The sequence below is a fragment of the Aspergillus brunneoviolaceus genome, assembly GCF_003184695.1.
Source record: "Aspergillus brunneoviolaceus CBS 621.78 unplaced genomic scaffold BO95scaffold_27, whole genome shotgun sequence".
In the NCBI taxonomy this organism is placed as follows: Eukaryota; Fungi; Ascomycota; class Eurotiomycetes; order Eurotiales; family Aspergillaceae; genus Aspergillus; species Aspergillus brunneoviolaceus.
Window position 1 is genome coordinate 414,226 of NW_020290757.1, and position 21,460 is coordinate 435,685.

Genomic DNA, 21,460 nt, shown 5'->3' on the forward strand with positions numbered 1-21,460 from the left:
TGTTGTTAGGTGTGATGGGCCACTGGCTGAGACGAACCCTCTCAGTTAAACAAAGGTGACTTGTGATGCAATTCCCACTTGAAGCCTTTCACAGCTCACCATCTGGCAACAAAACATTGGATGAATTATTGCTGATGGCTAGACTTAGCCAAATGGGGGCAAACAGATGAACAGCTGCTGATGAGACTCAAACGCATGATCAAATAACGAACAAGGCTGGTTTGCGCGTCCTGTTTGGCGCTCCCGAAGGTACATCTCGTATCTCCTAACTGCTAGTTTCGGACCCAGGAGCTGAAGCTTGGTAGGTGTTGTCTATCAGCTCTGGCTGAAGCGGCATGCGCCGGCAGAAACATGAAGCCTGAGGCCACACACGGGTTGGATAGTGAGGCGCCTGCCTCTATTTTTGGGTGTGTTTTGCCCCACCGTGGACCTGGCGCGCTGCCCCTTGTAAAAGCGGCGGGAACCCCGCATGGGAAGGTCGATTTGGCCTCACATTTCACTCTCTTGTTGCCATCTTCAACACTTTCAAGAGGGTCGAAGGACCCCTCAGTGCCTCCAGCTCAATGGACTGTCTACCACCCGAGCTCATTCTCTCTATTGGCCAGCTCATCGAAAAGCATACACTATGTTCCCTGATCCGATGCTGTCGGCGACTATACGACGTCCTTCAACCGCTTTTCTATTCCGAGATCCGACTGATCCCACCCTTGTCAGACAGCTATGTCTCTCTTGTTATGCGCCTATGGCGATGTCCCGACCTGGCTAGTCTTGTGCGCCACGCCGAGATTCATCTCCCGATTATTCGTCACCCCCGCCGTCAGTATCAGCTGGACGAGAAGAAGGTACCTGAGCTCCAAGGGTTCATTCAGGATGTACAGAATGAGATGTTCGATCTCAAGGACAAGCGCAGACGTGATTGGTGGGGAACAAAACTGCGAAGCAGTGATTGGTGCTTCTGGCTGGGAGTGTTGCTTGTCCGGTTGACACGTCTCGAGAGCATTGAGTTTGTGGGCCTTTACAACAATAGTGCCATTTGTGATCTTCTGTACAGGGCTGGGAAACAGCAGCGGCCCTTCGACGAAACCTCCCCGTACCCTCTTCTGCGGCACATTTCGGTCCGAGACTGCGAGCAGGGGTTCGATCTCGAAGAAGTCCTGACACCTTTCTTCTACTTCCCAGCCGTGGAAACAGTTGATGTCAGCCAGCTGTGGGAGGGTCGAGGACGGGATGATCCTCTCGAGTGGCGGCGAGAGGCCAGCTGCGACCGTTGCCCGGTCAAACGGATAGACATTCGATCCTTGAAGCACTCGCGCGGCACAGTCACCTGGCTCGCAGACTGCACGGAGCTGGAGCATATCTCAGTGCGAATCGCCTGCATCTTCGTCGGCTACCCTGAGATCCGGTTCGGGGTGCCCTTCAACCCCGCGCGCTTTGTCCGAGCCCTTCTTCCGTTCAGAAAGACCTTGAAAAGTCTGCACATCGAGTACGACCAAGTATACCACGCCTTACTGAACGCCCCCGGGCCGGTAGAACTATACTATGAGGACATCTATTGGCTCACCGAGGACGAGCAGAATCTGGATCATTGCAATGCGCCCGTGGATTCGATTCGCGACTTCGAAGTCCTCGAAGAGGTGACCCTGCGACACGCCAACCTCTTACCAGCGGTGGATGGAGCTTCTGCTCGAGGCATTCTCGCGGATCGGCTCCCGAGATCCCTCCGACGTCTTCGTGTTCTCAACATCGTGGAAACCCGCTACGCAGATCTACTTGCGGAGCTCACCATCCTCGTCACCACTGCCCGCGATGCCTTCCCCAATCTGACCCAAATCCATCTCCCGAGAAACACAGTGGACGAGATGTCATTACCCTTGTTCCAACAGGACTGCACAAACGCGGGAGTATCATTCGAATACTTTTAGGTCCCTCCAATTGCCAAGCAACTCACGAAAGTCAAAAACACCCAACCATCCACTTCCACCCCTCTATCCACACTCCCTATCCTTTTACAAACAAGTCAACAAATCCCCCAACTTCTCCAACACCACACCCTGCACAGTGGCATTCGCATCAAGCTTATCGCTCGCCAACCCCACCGAAACACTAACATAGCACCCATCGGAGTCCACCACAGCCGTCTCGGTCGGCAAGCGCGTCGACCCGCAAGTCTCGACATCATCCGCCGTGATCAACGGCAGCGCCGTATGGATCCGCGACAAGACAAAGCTGAACTCATCCGCCGTCGCGCAACTACCCCCGTCCGTCACCGCTCCGAAGTTCACATTCAACCACACATTCTCGGGGAGGTACGGCGCTTCCCCGCCCGCGATCAGCTGATCCGTCAGCTTGGTCGCCAGCTCCGCGTACACCTGGCTGTACAGGGGCACGGCCGAGACGTTCCACGCCGTCTGCGCGCCCGTCGCGCCCGAGAACGCGATCGCGGGGATCCCCGCCGTGTTGGCCGCGTAAGTGGCGGCGCCGACGGTCCCCGAGAAGAACACCTCCCACCCGAGGTTGGAGCCCACGTTGGGACCCGTCACGGCGAGGTCGGGGCTGGCGCCGGAGAAGAACGTCGAGGCCAGCGTGTTGATGCCGTATTTGATAGACGTGACCGGGTATGAGTTGACGTAGTTGAAGCGCGGTTGCGTCGCGTTCGAGCCGTAGGCCGGGCTGCCGGCGGGGCAGCTGTCGAATTCGCAGGCTGAGGTTAGAACGGTCGGGGTGCCGTCGTCGGAGCCTGTTGTTTTCTGGGTTAATATTATAGGAGTAGTTGCGGGTGGGTTCGAGAGTTTGGGAGTATCTCTGTTGTTGCTGTGAGGTTTGGAGGGAATATGCTATGCTATGCTATACATACCAGTGCCGCTCTCATTCTCAGCCGGGGCGGAGATCACCACCGAATGGCCTGCCTCGGTGAGGGAATCGTAGAGCTGCCGGATGTTGATCTCGGCCCAGCCATCATCATTCGACGAGATGATGTTGACAGCGTGCGCGGAGAGAGGCAGGAGCGCAAGGGCACTAGCGACCGGGAAATGCATGATTGCGGACGGACTCTGTGAGCGACACAAATACAAAGTGTCCAGTGTCTACGGTAGGGGCACGAGGCGCCGGGTCTATATAGCTGGTGGTGCCGTCGCTAATTTACCTAGAAGCTACTACATTATGCCAGGAACTTTTTCCATGGAAGAATAACCGAGCTATTATCCACTCGAAAGCCAAGTTTTGGCAGCTTAACGGTTAGTTAATCCTTTCCCCCTCTGCTTCCGAGGCCAGGAACAGCAGGTCGACATGTCGATCGCCGAGGATACGCTGCCTGTCACCAACCAGTGCAGCCACGTGCAGGGCGAATTCCTCGGCTATAATGTTTATGATGCACAATTAATCTACCGAGATAAAATGGCCCCAGGTGTCTGTCTCTATTCAGGACAATATTGAAGGGGACGGCAAGTGGGTCCTGCCGCACCACCCATCGATCCATCAATGCTTCATTGTTCGAGCACATGGGCTTTCCTGGCTTGTTCACAATTTCTGCATGCAGAGCCTGGCCAGTACTCACGGAACGCCAGCGGTCCGTCCCCAGAGCCGCTCGGCCAGATTTTGCACCAGCTGCAGCTTTTCCCACATCTTCTCGTCCGTCATCCCAATGCCCCGACCGCGACTGATACTCGAGAACCCACACTGCGGACTCACCCCTAATGTAGTGTCGAGGACCTCCTGTCGACTACGGCCCTGACCCTGAGCAATCACGTCCGCTGCCGCGTTCACGCGGGCCTCGAGCTCGTCCAGGGACTCCATCTCCGGACTCTTAGTCGAGACGACGCCCAGCACCACGTTCTTGCCTACCGGCAGGTACCGCAGCGGCTGGAAGTCACCTGCTCGCTCTGTGTCATACTCGAGATAGAAGGTATCGAAGTCCAGTCCCGTGAACAGACGCCGCGCAATGCGCTCATACGAGCCACTGATGATGTGGGTGGACCCGGGCATATTGCCCCGACAGAGATGGATGCCCACTAGCAAGTCCGCTGGCCGACCCACCAGGCACTGGTTGTGTGCCCAGATGTATAACTCTAGCAGCTCGTCCGGATCAATCCCATCCGCGCGGCAGCCCGAGCGGAACTCGTCCGTCACGAAATACAGCAGCTGGGGGTCGTCCACCTGGATCGACCGCAGGCCTGCATCGTACAACATCCGCAGCTCCTGAGCGTACGCTTGGGCCAGATCGGCAAAGTACTCTTTGTCCGTCGTGTAGGGGCTACGATCGCTAAAGGCGGTGCCGGCGCGCAGCTGCAGATGCTGCCAGGTGATAGGGGGGATGGTGACCTTGCACTCTTTCCATTCCGCCGGGGGCACAAGGCTGCGCAGGTACTCCCAGTCCGCGAGGTACGGGCTCTCAGCGTAGCGGATCTTGTCGACGGCAATTACTGCTTCGCGGGCGGTCATCCCGTTGCGGATCATGACGTTCACCACGGGAAGTCCATTTCGTAGTCCCGCGGGGACAGGCACGTCCGGAACAATCTTGAAGCCGTGGAGGCGTTCGAAGAAGCCGGAATAGTAGATGGTTCGCTCATATTCTCCGGACATGATGGGTCGGACCTTCCGCTGCAGTTGCTGCTCGACCACTCGGGCGATGGCATCTTCTGTGATTTTTCTGAGGGCATCAGGGACCGGTTCGGTGGTATACGACACGAGCTGTCCGGCGGCAGCCCGAGCGGCGACAAGTTCATCGGGCCGGAGCAGCGATCCTATCTGCTCGGCGCGAAACTGGGGAGCCATGATGCTGACGATTGTTTCTGTATTTCTTGGCTTTTATCTAGGACGTGTTCCACGGGAATATGTAACAAAACTCCTCAATTCCTTCCCAGGGCGTCGAGAAGAGGCTGGCGTTTTGAGGGGAAGGAATCCGGGGTCAGACGTGCGGAGAACGGTGGAGCGCGAGTGCGGAGTTGACTGCGGATAAGATCATATCCAGCACAGACCGTCAGCCTCCTTCGCCAATTTTCCCCATAGCCAACCACTGTTGTACTCAACTGCATGACGGCAGCATTGTCAGCAGGGTTCCTCACCGCAAGCCACAGAGACTGGCGCAGGTGATCAATGGCATGGATGATACATCCACTAGAGCTCTGAAGGAGGTTTCAGTTTGCGGTAAGTACGACCGTTTCTCCGACTCGTCCAGTCTGGCTCGGTTTGGTTGGTTGGTAAAGACTCGGACCACACCATGTTTGCTTTTGCACTATGGTTCTTTGGTGACATCCAACGTGATTGTTGCGGCAGTCATTCCTGACAGCTTGACGAGCAAATCGGCGAGCACATGCATGTCCATTTGCGGCAACTCGCACCGAATGAATAAACATATTGGTGACACCTCGATCAGCCCCACAGCTCCAGCACCAGGTACTCTCTCTGTAGTAAGTTGCATAAGCTGGTAACAGAATGAAAGTGAGGGTCAGGTGAATGGCATTGTCTCAGGCCGCTCCTAGTGTTGTGGGCTTGCTGGTAACATGATCTTCCTGCTTTCAAGTCTGAGGTTTGTACTGTCTCCCTGTCACTCTCATTCTTTGTAAAACTGGTGTGAGTATACTCGAGTGCTGTACAACAGCAGTACAAGAGATGCCTCCATCACGAGGAGTGAATTAAAGAATTGGAGAAGGCATCAGGGCGACATGGATGCTTCCTCGCCCAAAAGGGTTAGCAGCCATCCTCCTCCCGTGCTAGCACGTGACCCTATCACTACACCCAATGCGGACAGCCTGCTTACCAAGCCGCGTCACACACATCTCGGTTTCATCCAGCGTGCCGATTGGCAGTCCATGATCTTGCCGGTGGATGTTCTGCGTATCTCCCACCAATTGCACCCACTTCGATCACTACTTTTTCCAGTCTCCATGACGCACTCCTTGAAGTAGTCCCTGAATTATCATCCAATCGATGCATGGCCACTAGGGATTAACTCAGGCGGGCGTTCGCCTTGGCTTCGACTTCTCTCCTGCAATCCCCAGGGCAGTGAGGGAGCACATTTTCCCAACTTCGTTCTCTCGTTATCCAATATCCACCTAATTGTGCAGGCAGGCAGCGCCTCCTCGCCTCTCCTAATCTACTCAGCACCCATATAGTCCCTCATTCACCTACCCTCTGCATGCTTTGAAGAAAAAAACCCACGTATGCCCCAATTTATCCCTGGCAACACCAGCAACAACAACACCACGGGCCTCGAGCGGCGCCTGGGGGACCCGAACGTCGAGGAGTATGTGTTCCCGATCCTGATCGCGCTGGCGTGGTGCAACGCCCTGGAGCTGCTGGTGCTGTGCTTCAACACCTTCAAGCGGTACGCGGGGCCCTACTTCTGGAGCCTGCTGGTCGCCTCGGTCAGCATCCTGCCCTTCGGGCTGGGCTACCTTCTGAAGATGTTCGACATCACCGCGACGCACTTCTACCTGGAGATCGCCATCTCGGACCTCGGCTGGGCCGGCATGGTGACCGGCCAGTCGCTGGTGCTCTGGTCGCGGCTGCACCTGGTGCTGCACAACCGGCGCCTGCTGCGCGCGCTGTTCTGGCTGATCGTCGTCGACGGCGTGCTGCTGCACGGCTGCGCCACCGCGCTGGAGTTCGCGACCAACGCCCGGCCGGACTCCCGCGCCGTCTCCCTCGGGTTCGGCGTCGTCGAGCGCATCCAGGTCACCTGGTTTTGCGTCCAGGAGCTGCTCCTCTCCGGCGTCTACATCGTCGCCACCGCCCGCCTGCTCCGCCTCGACAGCGGCAGCCCCGCCTCGCGCCCCCTCCTCTCCCAGCTCCTGCTCGTCAACGTCCTCATCGTCTTCCTGGACCTCGCCGTCGTCGCCATCCAGTGGGCCGGCTTCTTCACCTTCCAGGTCACCTTCAAGGCCCTCGCCTACAGCATCAAACTGAAGCTCGAGTACATTATCCTGGGGAGGCTCGTCGATGTCGCCCACATCCGCACCCAGGGCGCCGGGCCCAGGTTTCGCATATAGACACACAGATGGACCATTAGAGCTAGGCGGGACGCAGCGTTTGACCGTTTTACGGCCCATTTTTTTCTTCTATGTATATACCTCATCTTTTATTAAGCCGTGTACATTCAATAGACCAAGAACTTTACTCAGATTCCCCGGATCCCCACAAAGCATGAGCTCGTGACTGCCGGCGATAGGTATGACGCGCTACACCCCAAACCCACCACGACCGGTACCCTTTCCACCTCCGACCCACAAAAATTATCGAACCGCACAGAGCCCGGAGCCTGTGGAGAATGTAATACTAGCACAGCGTCAACCCGGATTCTCCCGCTCCACCCTCCTTTCTCTGGTCCCTTCTGCAAAGAGGAGGATCTCGGTTGCTAGCAATCATCGCTTTTCTCTGTCTGTCATTCACCACCATTCAGACTCTAATTCCCCGAACTCACTTGAGAAGATGGCATACCATAATACAAAGCGCGGAGGACAGCTGAGGTGAGCAAGATTTTTTAGGATTTGCGTTCCAAAATATGTCAATGTATGGATATGTATAGACACTGTAACAAGAGATATAGACGATCAGTCTGATCTACACTTGAACCCAGATATAGACAGTATGTGCAAGGGGGTCTGGGTCACTATTTACAACCACCAAGATCTCAAGTCTTCTTCGCCTCCGTCTGCTCGGCCTCGATCTCCAGCCGCTGCGCCTGGACCATGGTCGCGATCGCGTCCTCGGTCTTGAGGTAGGTGTGGCGGCCCTGGAGGAACCAGAACCCGACGGCCACGACGAGCATGACCCCGAACACGGCGATCGCCCAGTTCATGTCGCTGGCGGACGGGTTGGGGGCGCCGGGAAACAGGAAGAAGATCGTGGTCACGATGCAGTAGATGACGCTGATGTAGTTGATGGGGGCGCCCCAGCGGCCGAGGTGGAACTCGCCGGGCGGCAGCTTGTCGCGGCCGACGATCAGCAGCGCGGCGATGGGGAGGCCGTACGAGATGGTCAGCGCGATCGTGCTGACGCTCAGGATCGCTTGGAGGACGGTGTCGGCGAACAGGTACAGGACCCCGACCAGCGCGATCAGAAAGCCCTGGAACCACAGCGCCCGCGCGGGCACCTTCCACACCGGGTCGACGTGCATCAGATACCCGCTCCAGGGCAGGCCGCCGTCGCGCGCGAAGCCCCAGGTGAGCCGGGAGGCGGTGGTGAGGATGCTGATGCCCTGTCCGAGGCCGTTGAAGATGAACAAGGCCAAGAGGGTGGCGCCGCCTTCTAGCCCCACGGTTTCCAACATTAACTCCATGAAGGGCAGGCCGGTCGCTGAGTTGATGACGTTGTCAACGTCCTGAATCGAGAACAGGCAGACCACCATGAAGATAAAACCGGTGATCGCACCCATCAGGACCGAAAGCCAGATCACGCGCGGGGCGTTGCGGCGCGGCGCGGGAATCTCCTCCACCATGTGGATCACTGCGTCAAAGGCTGTCAGTCCGTACGCCGCCTGCACCAGCCCAATGAACCACACCACCCCGTCGTCCCAGCCGGTCTCATTCATCCAATTCCCAAAGACAAACGAGGCCGGTTGGAAGGTGAGATCTTTCTTGACGCCCACGGAGATGAGCAGGGCGAGGGAGAGGATGACGAACAGCGCGGTGAACCACACTCCGACAAAGTTGTTCAGCCAGGGCAGGAACTTCTCCTTCCGGCAGCCGAGGAGGTTGACCAGCGTCAGCACCAGGACGCATCCGATGTAGACGACGAATTCCAGCCAACCCGTGCCAGCGCCGCCCCACGAGTTGTCGAACAGGACCTTCATCCCCAGCAGGAACTCGGTCATGAAGGCCACCTGCGAGGCCGTCAGGGTCCACCACCCGAAGGTGTTGATCCACGCACACATGTACGAGGCAAAGCGACCCAACGGGGTCTCCCAGAGTCGGAAGACCCAGTAGGCCTGGCCCAAGGCCGTGGGCATACTACTGGTCAGCTCCCCAAGGGAGACAGCAACACACAAATTACATGCGGTGACCAGAACAAGACCCCACAGAATGGAGATGGGACCTCCATTGGTAAGCCCACTGTCAAGATCCTGAGCAAAAGTGGAATAGGTGCCTGATTGGTGCCTCAGAATTAGTTCATGGGGTTTTTTTTCTCTCTCTCGGCTAAGTTCAAGTGGGTCGGGAGCGGAAAAACAAGGACCGGCCGGCCACATTGTCTGAGTGAACAAGTGACGCAAGAAAGCACACACACACCTAGAACGCAGAAGGCTAGCGAGAGCATGCTCCAGATATCGAATTTGCGCGACAGGGCCTGGTCATGGCCCATCGCGGCGAGGTCGCTGGCATCTTGGGCATGTTGATCGCCCGAGTGGAACGGCTTGAGGGTTTCGGGGTTTTCCACGTCCATACGGGAGGGAGATTTGCAGAAAAATGATGGTTGTTGTTTTCAATGGATTGGTTGGATGTACAGTACTGTCAACCGACAGATAGCGCAATGTATTCGAGGGAGAGGCAGTTCATCCAACTGTCCATTTTCTGCTGACTGAGGAAAGAGTCACTCTCTGTGAGATGTCTGAGGGGTGCTTGATATATGAACCAAGCGAAGGAAAGGTGCAGCAGTCAAGTGTGGCAGTCCTCGGGTTATTTCCCCTCACGTCGCGAGCATTCTGGGGGGCCAGGCAGCACAACAAGATGGGCGATGGGAGAGGAGTTATCGAGTCTGGGAGGGGAAAGATAATCAATGAATTGGGTAATTGGTCATAACTCAGATCTCCGTGAGTGGACAAAAAAGATAAGTTGGTGATAAGCGAAATTTTTTTAAAGATTTGCGGGGGGGGGAAAAGAGAGGCTTGGCTTGGGAAAAGAAGTGCTTAAGGCTCGGCAGGACTTCCCAAGTGGGGTTGGCAGCTTTTTTGACCCATCCACCCTTTCATTATTCTCTTGCGGGCTGTCATACATTCAATGCTTGAACCAGATATCTCTTATTCAGTTCGATATCAAATGTCTATGAACTCCAAAATGTTTGTATAGATGAATATTGCATCACACTGCTGTATCTCGTCTGCTCCCTCGACTAACCTGCCCGATGGTTACTCAAATGACATCACTCCCTCCGGCAGTCTTCTTCCGAGGTAAACAAATACGTCAATTCCCTTGGGGAATACTGGATCCATGACAGTTGGAAGATTTGCCCCTATCTATCGATCTTAACTGTCATAATCGACGGTTGCAGCAGAGCCGTCCCGTGAGCTTCCCCTCGAACCAAAGATAGTAGGCTCCCTGTGACACTCCTCAGCATCATCCTTAATCCCGATCCGGCAAGTGCACGCGGTGGCGATACGTCCGTCCGGGGAACTGATTGTCGATCGGATCCATGGCTTGTTATCTCCTCCGTGGTCCAGCTTTCTCCGACTACCGGTATAGCCATAGTTGAACACATTGTGATGGAATCGATACGAGGAGCTCAATTGATCATTTGACATCTGATTCTGATTCATCTCCCAGATACCTTGTCGACATCCACCTTGACGAGGCATCCCAAGATCTACAACAACCTCCTGCTTTTACGGTGCGAGACTAGTCTCAAACTCTATTTCCCGATTTCCAGGCTTCAGAAGAGTCGAAATGCGGGGTTGGGCCACAGGACGATCGGAGCGGCCCAGGGACACTGGCGGCTTGTCAGCTGGAATCAAAGATCCGACACCGGAATGGCGGTTTTGGGTTGCAGCACAAACGAGCTGGATGATAGGTCCAAAACACCGAGGATAGCGGGATGTTTTCACGCTTGGCGATTACTGAGGGTCCCTGTCTGCCCTTAGCGTTTCAAAGCAGCAGTGGGCCTGACAAAAGCCCCTGGCCACCTCGACATTTCGTCAATCAAACAATAATCTTGTCTCTGCACTGCGATGGCTCGAAGTGTGAACCCATCACTTATCTCAGTCACTGGTTCCTTTGTTATAGAACACTAGACTTCAGGCCTGAGCCATTTCCACCGCGGTTCAGCTAGGTTCACTGAAGTATGTTGACCCAATTGAACAACGGAGACCAGGAGAACCTGTGCAGATGTATTTATAACACCAACTGTTGTATATTCAACGCTAATATCTCGTTTAGGTGAGCTCTCAGGTCCAGAGTATACCACTGCAAAGGACCAGTCATGGAATGATGACCAGAAGGAGTGACGGCGGAAGCCTCACCCTTTATCAGAACACCACCAGTGCTACGCACCCATCATCAATCTACGGTGTGAGTCACAGGTCTTGGGCTCGGACTACTAAGGTCGGGTCTTTCCACAACTCAAGCTACTCTCCGCCCAACTTCTCCCCAAGACACCACATCCCGCTTCCCTCAAGCCACATGCCCCGACACCCAGTGCCATTCACATGGTCAAGCCATGGCACAGTCCACACCAAAAGTGACAATGATTGAGCACATGAGAAAAGGCGGGAAGATTGATCAAAACTCAAATGTTGGAACTAACCACCATGTTCACCCATTGATCAGCAGTGCCAAGAATGGGAATACGAGATGGCTCATGGTCGCCGTATGACATGGAGGCCAGCGGCTTCTTGTAGTGCTATATAGACATCATATAAACAATTCGTTACATGCGACCGCCCTGAGCTTCGATTGAGCATGTCTCTAATGTTACTTGATGTTGTTACCAGCATGTTCACCAGCATAGGTCTTGTTGCTCTCGCAACACTCGGATCTCTCCAACAATGCATGGCCACCGCCAACCTCTCGCCCGCTGTCCTGAAACGAGATACCTCGCCGCCTGAGGCAGGCAGCCTTGTGAAGAGGGAAGTCTGCTCGGACGGCACCCGATGCATTGTAGGCAGCTGCTGTGGTGACGGGTGCTCCTGGAACTGTTGTGGTCTGGACCAAGGCGGATGTAAGATCCCATCCCTCAATGAGCAGTCCTCTAGCTGCGCATAGGACTATGGATGACTGACCGACGCAACAGTTGGATGCGACCTGGGCGCGCGGTGCCAGTTCGACGGCGATGTTTTCATCGGATGCTGTGACAACTTCGTCGGGTATGCCTCGTTCACTAGTCACTCCGCCGACACGTATCAACTTAACCTGATATCCCAGAGGCTGCACCGGCGAAGCCACCCGCATCACCGTCCACACTCCTTACAGCACTATCACCTTGAGCGACTCGACAGCTAGCGTATCAGCCGCGACAACTTCTTTATCGACTTCGTCCACCACCGCGTCAAGTGCAACGCGTACTACACCACCTTCAGCACAAACCAAATCGACCTCGGAACCAACCACCGCCCTCCCATCCTCCACCTCATCCAGCAGATTATCGCAGACGGGCTCAACGTCTGCAGCGACAGGAGCAACCAATGCAAGCTCAGCATCGAGCATATCCTCCTCCTCCTCCTCCTCCTCATCATCTTCCTCATCCACAGCCCTATCCACCACACCCGCACAAACCCAATCCCCCAACAGTGCCGACATAGCCCATTCCCAAGCCCGGGAAATAGCCACTCTCGTCGGACTAGCAGCCCTCGCATCGTGGTATCTCTTTTAGATTCCATTTATCAAAAATCACCATCCCTCGCCAGAAGCCCTCATTCTCTTCACCACCGTTCATCCCTTCATGAGTACAGCATTATCCATGTTCAATTTACCTACTGTACCACACATCCCCTCAAACAAACACCACCCAAATACCCAATCTACACACGCCAGCCCCCTATAGTCAGCAGCCAGGCACAGCACCCACCACCCATGCCCATGACCCATCAGAACCAAGCCCCAAATGCCACCACAACCCTACCCCCATCCCACTCCCGGGATACAAACCCAGCATCCCTGCAGCAACCAATGCAAATCATGCAAGCGGATCGCCCCACCCCTCCATCTTTAGCACACCCCCAATCCAGATCGGCCCATACTACCCACCGCATTTAACTTCACAACAACAGCGCCACACCCAAAACCCCAGTCCCAGCTGTAAGACGCGGCGGAGCACAAAGACCGTTAGGGAGTGCAGCCGTAGCTGTGTAGCCGTGTAGCCATGTGGATACGGTACGGAGCTCTCCGATCGGGAACCTGACCTCAGGGTCGTATGATCGACCACCCACCCCGGAATAGTTCTCCGGGTGGATGCGGAAGGGTCGGTGGGTCTGTGGCTTGTGCGAGGGATGGAATGGGATGGGTAGGATAGGGGCATTACTGGGAAGAAGCTGGAGGGAGCTATGACCTAGCTTCAGATGATCGGGGTGGTGGTTTTGGGGGATCTATATTGGGTCCGTGGTTCTTGGGTGGTAGGAGATGCCACGTGATGCCGTGGGGGTAAGTTGTTGTATTTGTTAGGGTGAGGGTTTCTGGGCTTATGTGCATGCTAATTGGTATATGCCAGCGTACATTAATTCATTACATGGGATGTTAAGGTTGGTAGGTAGGGCGGTTCGAGGGTTGAGGGCTCGTCGACGATGGGATACATTGAAGCGTACGTTGCCCTCGATGAGCGAGTCGTGGGTATATCGCAGATGCTGGCCCGGACACAGAGTATTGCAACTTCTATCAGGCGCTGTGTTCCACCGGGTTCTCTCTTGATTCCATATTTGTCTACACTCGGCCCCATCGAGTGTGTGGCATGGGGCAGCAGCTATGGTGTTCCTCGGTCATAACCCATAGGAAAATTCTACAGGCATAACCCCAGATAAGTCACTACCGCAGCGAAACGAGTCTCATAGCTTGAAAAACTACCTCAAGCTTTGTCCGAGCACTGGACCAGTACACAACACAAACCAAGCATCGATCATCCCCCATTCAAGATCCATACCTAGCAATACGTACGTAGATCGACACCCGAAAACCATGGTCCCCATCTCGAATCCCCCTTTTCAGGACTAGCGCATTCTGTAGTATGGGAACCTTACCAAGAACTTTTCTTATAAACTTGAGCTACCTCAAAGTAGGTAACAGCCAGCAGAGACAGTTCTGGAACAACAATAATACTCAAAGACTATAGCTCACCGGCTTCTGCGCTTCTAGGCAGTTCTGCCGGGCCGACAGCACGATCTCATCATGGTCGGCATAACTGGCGGTGTGCGCGTCCTGAGAAGTGGATTCGGGTCTTGGGATTTCGTCACTGCAGAGTGGGAATGCTGTTGAGAGCTATGAGGATCAATGTGAACGGTGACTTCGGAGCATTGCGAAGTTATGTCTTCCGTAGGTACTAGGTACTAGGTAGTTATGGGTGTTTTGGCTGGTTGCAGATGGTTGGCTGGCCGTTTACTGAGCGTGCTAGTGAACTCGAATGTAGACAGTCATGCTTACATACTTGAAATTGCACTATACAGTACAAACCGCGTCTGATTGTCGTTTGAGGAGAAAGTATATAATTAGATAACTTCTCACTGTCCTCAAGCATTCTTGTCCCTGGACAAGTCTGCCAAGATCCACACAAGTAGCAACTGCTAATCCCGGTAGTGCATCAACGCCGGACCAAAATATATTCCCGCATGGAGAAGGGGTACAGTGCACATCTGGCCTGCTCCCCGCAGATAAACTAGGTAGTCTTCATAATCGCAGCGTCGACACGAAACCCACCGAAAGAGATCGCAACCCAAGTATTTGCTAAAGATCCCACCTATAAGTTACCAAAGGTTCGCAAAAAGACTGATTTGTAAGCTGCTCAGCGATCCCCAGCAAGTCCAACCCTTTTTGACATCTTGGCACCCGCTTTCCCGAAACAACAAGATAACAGGATTTCACCCACGCCTCAGGGAAAAGCAGTTTCGACAAACCTATTTACCTGGTTGATATAAACCCTACAGGACTCCAAAGACCTGCTTCAAGCTCATCCTTGTGAAGGGCATCCTCTAGTCCCTCATCATTCTCAACACCATCAAAGGCACCCGCGCCGCATTACGTCATCGCATCGACACCTCCCCCTAAGAATGCCCACGATCGGAGTCTTCCCCGCCGCCGGCGCCCTGGGCACCAGCACCATCAACCATCTCGTCAAGCTCGTTCCGGCGTCCGATTTGATCCTCGTGGCGCGGAAGCCGGACAACAACCACCTGGCCGAGCTGGCCCGCGCGGGGGCGACCGTCCGCCGGGCCGACTACGAGGAGCCGAGCACCCTGGACCGGGTCTTCGACGGGGTCGATGTGCTGCTGTTGATTTCCTATGCGTCGATTGAGATCCAGTTTCGGTTCGAGGTATGTTAAAATTTGCTTCCTACATAGACAAGTCCTGAAAAATCTAAGCTAAAGGCCGAGACAGGCACATAAACACGCCGTCGACGCGGCGCGGCGTAGCGGCGTGAAGCACATCTTCTACTCATCGCTGGGGTTTGCGGGGGATCTGGAGACGAGCAGCGTGGCGCACGTGATGAAGGCGCACCTCAAGACGGAACGGTATCTGGCGGAGTTACAATCCTCATCATCCAGTACTCAATTTACCTATACGGCGGTGCGGGAGGGGATCTACTCGGAGTCGTTCCCGCTCTACACGAGCTGGTTCGATCCCCACCACCCGGCGGATGAGGTGGCGATCCCGCATGCCGGCGACAAGCCCGGGGTGACCTGGGTGAAGCGCGACGAGCTGGGCGAAGCCACGGCGAAGCTCGTCGTCGATTACACGAAAAGCCCGCGCGAGTTCCCGTACCTGAACCGCGTGCTGCTGCTCTCGGGCCCGCGGGAGATCTCGCTGCGGGAGACGGTCGAGATCCTGGGTCGCCTGGTCGGGAAACCCCTCAAGGTCCGGGAGATCTCCATGGATGACTATGTCAAGCTGCCGCAGCATGGGAAGAAGTTCTTTTATCATGGGATTGATCTGACGAGGGAGTGGGCAACGGCATGGGATGCTATTCGGCGCGGGGAAACGGCTGTCGTCTCGCCGCTCCTGGGCCAAATCCTGGGTCGCGAGCCGGAAAGCTTCGAGACCACGGTCAAGGCTTTGTATGATAGTGGCGTCTCGCTGGCTGATCGCAGGTACTAGCGATCATTCTTCAAATTAAAATAGAATCATATTTCTCGCAAGAATCTCGATGACGCACATAATGACCGCTCGAATGCCGCATAGCGGGGTAAATGGCGGGTAAGATTCGGTCCCTGGATCGCTACCCGCGACGGCGACGAGACTTGCCGATATTCTTCTCGGTCGGCACTTGACCCTGCAGACAGGATACAGAGTTTATCAGGATGTGACCCCCCTGTGGGCTCGTGACGTGCTTGCAGGGTCGAGGATCCTCCCCCGGCTCCCCCCTACCCCGCGAACAACATCCGACCGCCTTTGCCGTCAGGCGGGAATAATCTCTTCCGGCAGCTTGTCACGGCACTACCCCCACGTCAACACCAGCCGTCGGGTGGTCCAGAGCCGGAGTGCGCTGACCTGCACGGCAGATCTAACGCGTAGAGAATAGGCGTTAGGCAGTCCGGACCGGACCCGCGGGTCTAAATCTGGTGATGGTCAGTGCTTGTGGAACTCGAACACGGTCGAGGCTTGCAGATGTCGAAACGTAGCCTAGCTCTAGCCCTCTAGGTGGGAGGTGAGGCATGATCCCGGCCCTGAGAAGAATTCCGGGCCACTGTCTGACTTCACCTGTCTTGCCTAAGCACCAGCTGGCTGGATGCAGACTGAGGTCAAAGACGAGCCCGAGACAAGCTGCTGAGATCTCGAGATTGGATCTGCTGGCGGTGATCTTGCAGCTGCCTCTGATCTCATACCCATTCCCGTGCCTAGTCGATTAAACTCTGTAATAAGATCAGCCAGAGAACAAATCGGGTGGCTGCACTGCGGGGTTACCGTTCTGGGCTGGCGTTGTGAAGCTAAAGTCTAACCTTGTCCTGCCGCTAAGGGCCCGAGTAGCACTGGTCAATGACGCAGCGCATAATTCTGGAATAGGTTTTGTGTGGCCTGTGAGTGGTAGCAGAGAGGCATAGGGCTGACATCCAGACTGACATATCCGAGTTTCGTCCGGATCAAGAAAATTGTGGTCAGTAACTACTAAGTAGTTATCATGATTCTCCAAAGGGGGATAATGTATGCTCAAAAACGATGCCTCTGCCTTTCATCTCGTATCATGACCATCTCGTGTGCCGGAAGCACCTGAACCGAAGGGACATGATACTAACTAGTCAGCTGCTGGTAACATGACATCTGAGCCACGGGAACGAGGCGACCAGGCAGTTCGGACAATAGTATCAGATTGGGACAACGTTGGCTCTGTTCTCCAGACAAGGTTGACGGTTTCTTCCGACGGGGACGAAAATAATGAGGCTGCAATTTTGGTTGGGGGTCTCACGTCACAGATTTGGGAAGGGGAGGAGGGGAGTCGGAAACTAACGAGGAACCTTCAAGGGTTCTGAAGATGCCGGATCACACCACTGGGTGGCATCGCAACAAACCCTTGGGATCCGGCAGCCGGTCCGCCTGGCTACCTTAGTGAAGGCGTATCCGCTGTGGAGGGACCTGAACCTTACTCTAACTCGACAAGGCTATTTCTCCAGTGCTGGATGCCGAAAAATTTACTAGCGTCCGTCCGCACTGCTGGGGAGGGGCCGTGTTGCATGCCGGAGATTTCGAGCTCGATTCATTCGTCAATTGAGCTTTAGTTGGATAGCTTGCTTGCTTAGTTCCAAATTCAGTCTATGGCTGAGCTTACCTAACTTAACCAGATTAAGCAATGTTTGAACTAATTAATTCTTCTATGTATGGTCCATGCCGAGTTGGTGGTTCCGGAGTAAAACTGTCAAAAGTGACGAGTTCGATGCGTAGGCACGGGACTTGGTACCTTGCCGCACGAATGGAGCCGAGCCCCTCTCTCTCAGAGTTCTAATCAGGATCTGGCAGGAGGGGGTCACTAAGATACTAGCAGTCCGTCATCCATAATGATTTCCGACTCGGGACTTCCGAGACGTCACTGCAATCCACCCTGACACCACATTCATCATCGGGCTGCTTATCATTATGTCACTAGGAAGGGCAAGATGAGGAACAATGCAGAGCATAGACAAGGTCTTTAATGTCATCGAGCACAGACAATCGATATGAATCTTCCGCTGACTCCGCTCCTCGGCTGTGTTTTTGTGCGTGCGCGCGTTTATGGGTGTGTGTGTGTGTGTCTGAACCGAAGGTATAACATGCTGGTCATAAAGGCAGCCATCTTGTCTAGACTCTAGACTTGCTCCACCCGGACGGTTACCGATCCACTTGCCTTGGTCTGTGTGCCCCGTGATCTAAATCAGGAGTTGATTCCCGCCCGGAAGAATAATGCTCAATCATCTCGAGTCTCATTCGCTTGAAAGAGAAATCGGATGAAATAACAAGATAGGAATAGCATTATATATTCCACCATGGACATAAGGATGTTTCCACGACAATAATGGGTCATCATTGAAGACTACGCAGGCAGAAAACGAAGGGTAGGGAGAGAATCCTAACTAGGTACAGCCAGTACCTTAGGTACCTCGACCAGTTGGGCACCGGACTAGGGACAAAAGCACCGCAGGGGCGAATTGTCAATGTTAGCCTCACCATTGGTGGATAGATCGATATATTATCCTGCCAATGTGATACAGATCGGTTCTCGACTCGTGTAGGCGAAGAGAACGAAGTACGAGGGGGTTTCGGATTAGTCGAGATTTCCATCCATCCTGCTCCGTACAGATCGCCTTGCAATCCGGACTGGGACTGAAGGCTTCGTGTAGTTGTACGTATCACAGCACCCTCTCGGGCAAAGAACGAAGCAGAACGGGTTGTTGCGGCCCATTTCCGCCGGGGATGTCCTTGAATCCGAAGGCATGACTACGGAAGAGCATTCAACATGATCCCTTTGACAACTACCGAGCTACGTGCCAGGTCGCAGCATCGTGGATTATGACGGGCTTGCCGTGATAACGGAGAAGGAAAGATTCTGCATCAGCCCTCAGATCGACTCTGTTGTGATGACGGGTAAAATCACCTCAAAGGGGCAAGAGACACGATTTCAGTGCATCAATCCAAGACAACCTAACCAGGACTCGGGGAAAAAATCAATTCCGCCGCTGCATGCTCGTTCCCCTGCAACGTTGCGTCTGCAGTCTGCACGCAGAATCTGCCATTCTGATACTCTGTGAACAGTAACTTACAGTGCGTGCATGGACTGCACTGCACTGCACGAGTGCACGTAGGTATTCCAAACAGTTTGCCCTCCGGCCGAACAACGATTGTTCGGACCCGAGACTCGGCCGCCGGACAACTTGGCAGAACCACCTTTGCCCCTTTAGGCGATCACGGGTCCACCCGAGGTTTCCCATGGATACCAATCAGGTCTAGATCCCCCTTTTGTCGCCCACTTGGAGCTGAGAAGTTTCAACGGTTGTGCATCATCGATCGATCCACTTTCACCCGATCCCTCCCTCCTTCTCCCCTCCCTTTCTCCCCCTCCTCCACAGTCAGTCAGTCAGTCTACCGTCCAGATAGTCACTCACTCACTCACATAGACTACTGAATACTAACACGTACACACACAGCCTCGAGGCAAAGGACTCACTCCTGATGAGGTAAGTCACCTAGTACAAAGTACTGTAGTAAGGATACCTTAGCCCTGAGTTGTTTGCCTTCCGTCTCAGTGCGACGGCGGCCATTGCCGTCGCTGTCTGCCAGATCCGTCACAGAATTGTCCCGTACCAGTGACCTCAATAGACTATGGGGAATTCACTGCCGACTGAGGTACTGCTGAACTTTGCCCTGCGTGTCAATGGATGATCCGACGGACGGCTGTCTTTCGGAGCCGGCCGAGTCGAAGTCAGTCAAGTCAGTCAAATCAGTCATTCCCTCATCAACCTTGTCAAGTCAGTCAGTCCGTCAGTCAGTCTGGAAGAATGGATGCTCTGCATCCGGCTGGGGTGATCTCGGCTGTGCTTCACCGGCCCTGTGCAATAATCGGTTTGACAGGACTGGTCACTGCGTTCTCTGCCTCGTCTTTTTTTTTTCTCTTCCCCTCTCTTTTCTTCATCCTGAATAATATTAATTTATTTTTTCTGGAAATATAATTTTTTTTTTTGCCAATTGTTGTGGTTCTTTTTACCTGCCATTACATCATTGGCTTCGGTTGGTCTAGGGATCGGTTTTCAACACCGGCTTCTCCTGAAATTCTCATCTGCCTTTATATAGAGCCCCTCCCCGAGCGCCTCTCTGTTCATGATCCTTCAGATCCATGGTTCTATATTCAGAAGCTTCCTACATACTACAATCCAATCTGCAAATATTTGCCACTCGACTTTGATATCTGTTGTGTCTCATCGTCGACTACCTACACCGATCTACCTCGCAATCACCTGTCTTCCCAATCTCCACGAAGACACACCAACAACAAACAATGGCATACACCAGACCCGAAACTTTCACATTACCGGAGGACGAACGGATGTTCTTGAGTCAACCAAGTCCACTTTCTCGTCCCCACGACTCGTTCTCCAAGGGTCCCGACCCATTGACGGCCAACTGGAACTACGACAGCGCGATTGATCTGTTCTCCTTGAACACGATGATCCCCGAGACCTTCCCCTTGGAGATGTCCAATGACATGATGACTCTGGATCCCAAGGATTTTCCCACCGACTTCTTCGCCCCGCCTCCCGACATTAGTGGCTTCACGATCTCCAACCACTCTGGCGAAGATGCTGCCTCCTGCGGCTCTCTTTCTTCGGTATGTTAATCGACAGCGAAAATCTCAAGAGTCTAGGAGACTAACATCCCATCGATAGGACCTGGAAAGTGACGATCAGTCGTGGTCCCCCACCTGCCGTGTCTCTCCTCTGGACTCGATGCCCATGGAGTTGCCCAAGCCTGCCTCGAGATCTGCGAAGAGTGCCAGTCGCCGCAAGACTGCAGCTGCAACCCAGCAGCAGAAGGCCCGCGACGAATTGGTGCCGAGATGGTCGTCCAGTCCCGAGATTACACCGCAGGACTACCCCGCTGCCAGCGTGTCTCCTCTCCCCGCCCCCTCGTCCCCGGTCACCACCACCCGCAAAACGACACGCAGCATGTCCGGGGACTCCAACGCCAGCACCGGCCCGGCCAACACGGCCACGGGCCGCAACGCCGCCAAGCGGGCCGCCCACAACATCATCGAGAAGCGGTACCGCACCAACATGAACGCCAAGTTCGTGGCCCTGGAGAAGGCCATGAGCGGCGGCATCCAGAAGCCGACCAAGGGCGGGTCGGCGTCGCTGAAGAAGTCCGAGATCCTCACCAATGCGATCGCCTTTATGCAGGAGCTGCAGGAGGAGAACAAGGCCCTCCAGAAGGAGCTGGCCATGGTGAAACAGAACGTGCTCCCCAATGGGATGTGGCGACACAACAAGGGAGCCGAAGCTTTTCACGCCTAATTCGTCCTTCTCACCCGTCGTGAGGCTTTCTCCTTCCTCTGCTATGACCGTCACGAATCTCTTGTATAATATATTATGATCATTCTCTTTTGTCCTGATAAGCTTGTTTTTTGATTTTTGATTTTTTTTTTTTTTTTTTTTTTTTTT

General features: G+C 54.4%; 10 protein-coding genes across 10 annotated transcripts; 7 read left to right on the forward strand and 3 right to left on the reverse strand.

Moving 5' to 3' along the window:
* Positions 1–461: 461 nt before the first annotated feature.
* On the forward strand, positions 462–2,063 carry BO95DRAFT_104549 (uncharacterized protein). Its single transcript, XM_025580345.1, has one exon. It carries the CDS (start codon positions 564–566, stop codon positions 1,920–1,922), a length of 1,359 nt encoding a protein of 452 aa, XP_025443138.1. The 5' UTR covers positions 462–563; the 3' UTR covers positions 1,923–2,063.
* Positions 1,965–3,292, reverse strand: BO95DRAFT_104546 (5'/3'-nucleotidase SurE). The gene is made up of 2 exons (XM_025580344.1): positions 2,855–3,292; positions 1,965–2,737 (listed from the first exon to the last, which is right to left on the reverse strand). The coding sequence occupies exons 1-2, from the start codon at positions 3,033–3,035 to the stop codon at positions 2,007–2,009; spliced, it is 912 nt and encodes a 303-aa protein (XP_025443139.1). The 5' UTR covers positions 3,036–3,292; the 3' UTR covers positions 1,965–2,006.
* On the reverse strand, positions 3,293–4,933 carry BO95DRAFT_104545 (5-methyltetrahydropteroyltriglutamate-homocysteine methyltransferase). Its single transcript, XM_025580343.1, has one exon. The coding sequence runs from the start codon at positions 4,768–4,770 to the stop codon at positions 3,550–3,552; it is 1,221 nt and encodes a 406-aa protein (XP_025443140.1). The 5' UTR covers positions 4,771–4,933; the 3' UTR covers positions 3,293–3,549.
* An 892-nt stretch (positions 4,934–5,825) lies between these two features.
* Positions 5,826–7,119, forward strand: BO95DRAFT_442124 (uncharacterized protein). Its single transcript, XM_025586350.1, has one exon. It carries the CDS (start codon positions 6,159–6,161, stop codon positions 6,984–6,986), a length of 828 nt encoding a protein of 275 aa, XP_025443141.1. The 5' UTR covers positions 5,826–6,158; the 3' UTR covers positions 6,987–7,119.
* Positions 7,120–7,467: 348 nt separating this feature from the next.
* Positions 7,468–9,766, reverse strand: BO95DRAFT_442125 (putative amino acid permease family protein). The gene is made up of 2 exons (XM_025586351.1): positions 9,222–9,766; positions 7,468–9,081 (listed from the first exon to the last, which is right to left on the reverse strand). Exons 1-2 carry the CDS (start codon positions 9,373–9,375, stop codon positions 7,628–7,630), a joined length of 1,608 nt encoding a protein of 535 aa, XP_025443142.1. The 5' UTR covers positions 9,376–9,766; the 3' UTR covers positions 7,468–7,627.
* Positions 9,767–11,571: 1,805 nt separating this feature from the next.
* On the forward strand, positions 11,572–12,031 carry BO95DRAFT_442128 (putative GPI anchored protein). Its single transcript, XM_025586352.1, has one exon. The coding sequence runs from the start codon at positions 11,637–11,639 to the stop codon at positions 11,904–11,906; it is 270 nt and encodes an 89-aa protein (XP_025443143.1). The 5' UTR covers positions 11,572–11,636; the 3' UTR covers positions 11,907–12,031.
* On the forward strand, positions 11,710–12,696 carry BO95DRAFT_105114 (uncharacterized protein). Its single transcript, XM_025580347.1, has 3 exons — positions 11,710–11,862; positions 11,935–12,007; positions 12,068–12,696. The coding sequence occupies exons 2-3, from the start codon at positions 11,974–11,976 to the stop codon at positions 12,511–12,513; spliced, it is 480 nt and encodes a 159-aa protein (XP_025443144.1). The 5' UTR covers positions 11,710–11,862; positions 11,935–11,973; the 3' UTR covers positions 12,514–12,696.
* Positions 12,697–14,601: 1,905 nt separating this feature from the next.
* On the forward strand, positions 14,602–16,217 carry BO95DRAFT_104850 (putative nucleoside-diphosphate-sugar epimerase). The gene is made up of 3 exons (XM_025580346.1): positions 14,602–14,751; positions 14,808–15,157; positions 15,222–16,217. Exons 2-3 carry the CDS (start codon positions 14,894–14,896, stop codon positions 15,936–15,938), a joined length of 981 nt encoding a protein of 326 aa, XP_025443145.1. The 5' UTR covers positions 14,602–14,751; positions 14,808–14,893; the 3' UTR covers positions 15,939–16,217.
* A 563-nt stretch (positions 16,218–16,780) lies between these two features.
* On the forward strand, positions 16,781–17,320 carry BO95DRAFT_442131 (uncharacterized protein). The gene has a single exon (XM_025586353.1). The coding sequence runs from the start codon at positions 17,093–17,095 to the stop codon at positions 17,306–17,308; it is 216 nt and encodes a 71-aa protein (XP_025443146.1). The 5' UTR covers positions 16,781–17,092; the 3' UTR covers positions 17,309–17,320.
* Positions 17,321–20,688: 3,368 nt separating this feature from the next.
* Positions 20,689–21,460, forward strand: BO95DRAFT_442132 (uncharacterized protein). Its single transcript, XM_025586354.1, has one exon. It carries the CDS (start codon positions 20,750–20,752, stop codon positions 21,311–21,313), a length of 564 nt encoding a protein of 187 aa, XP_025443147.1. The 5' UTR covers positions 20,689–20,749; the 3' UTR covers positions 21,314–21,460.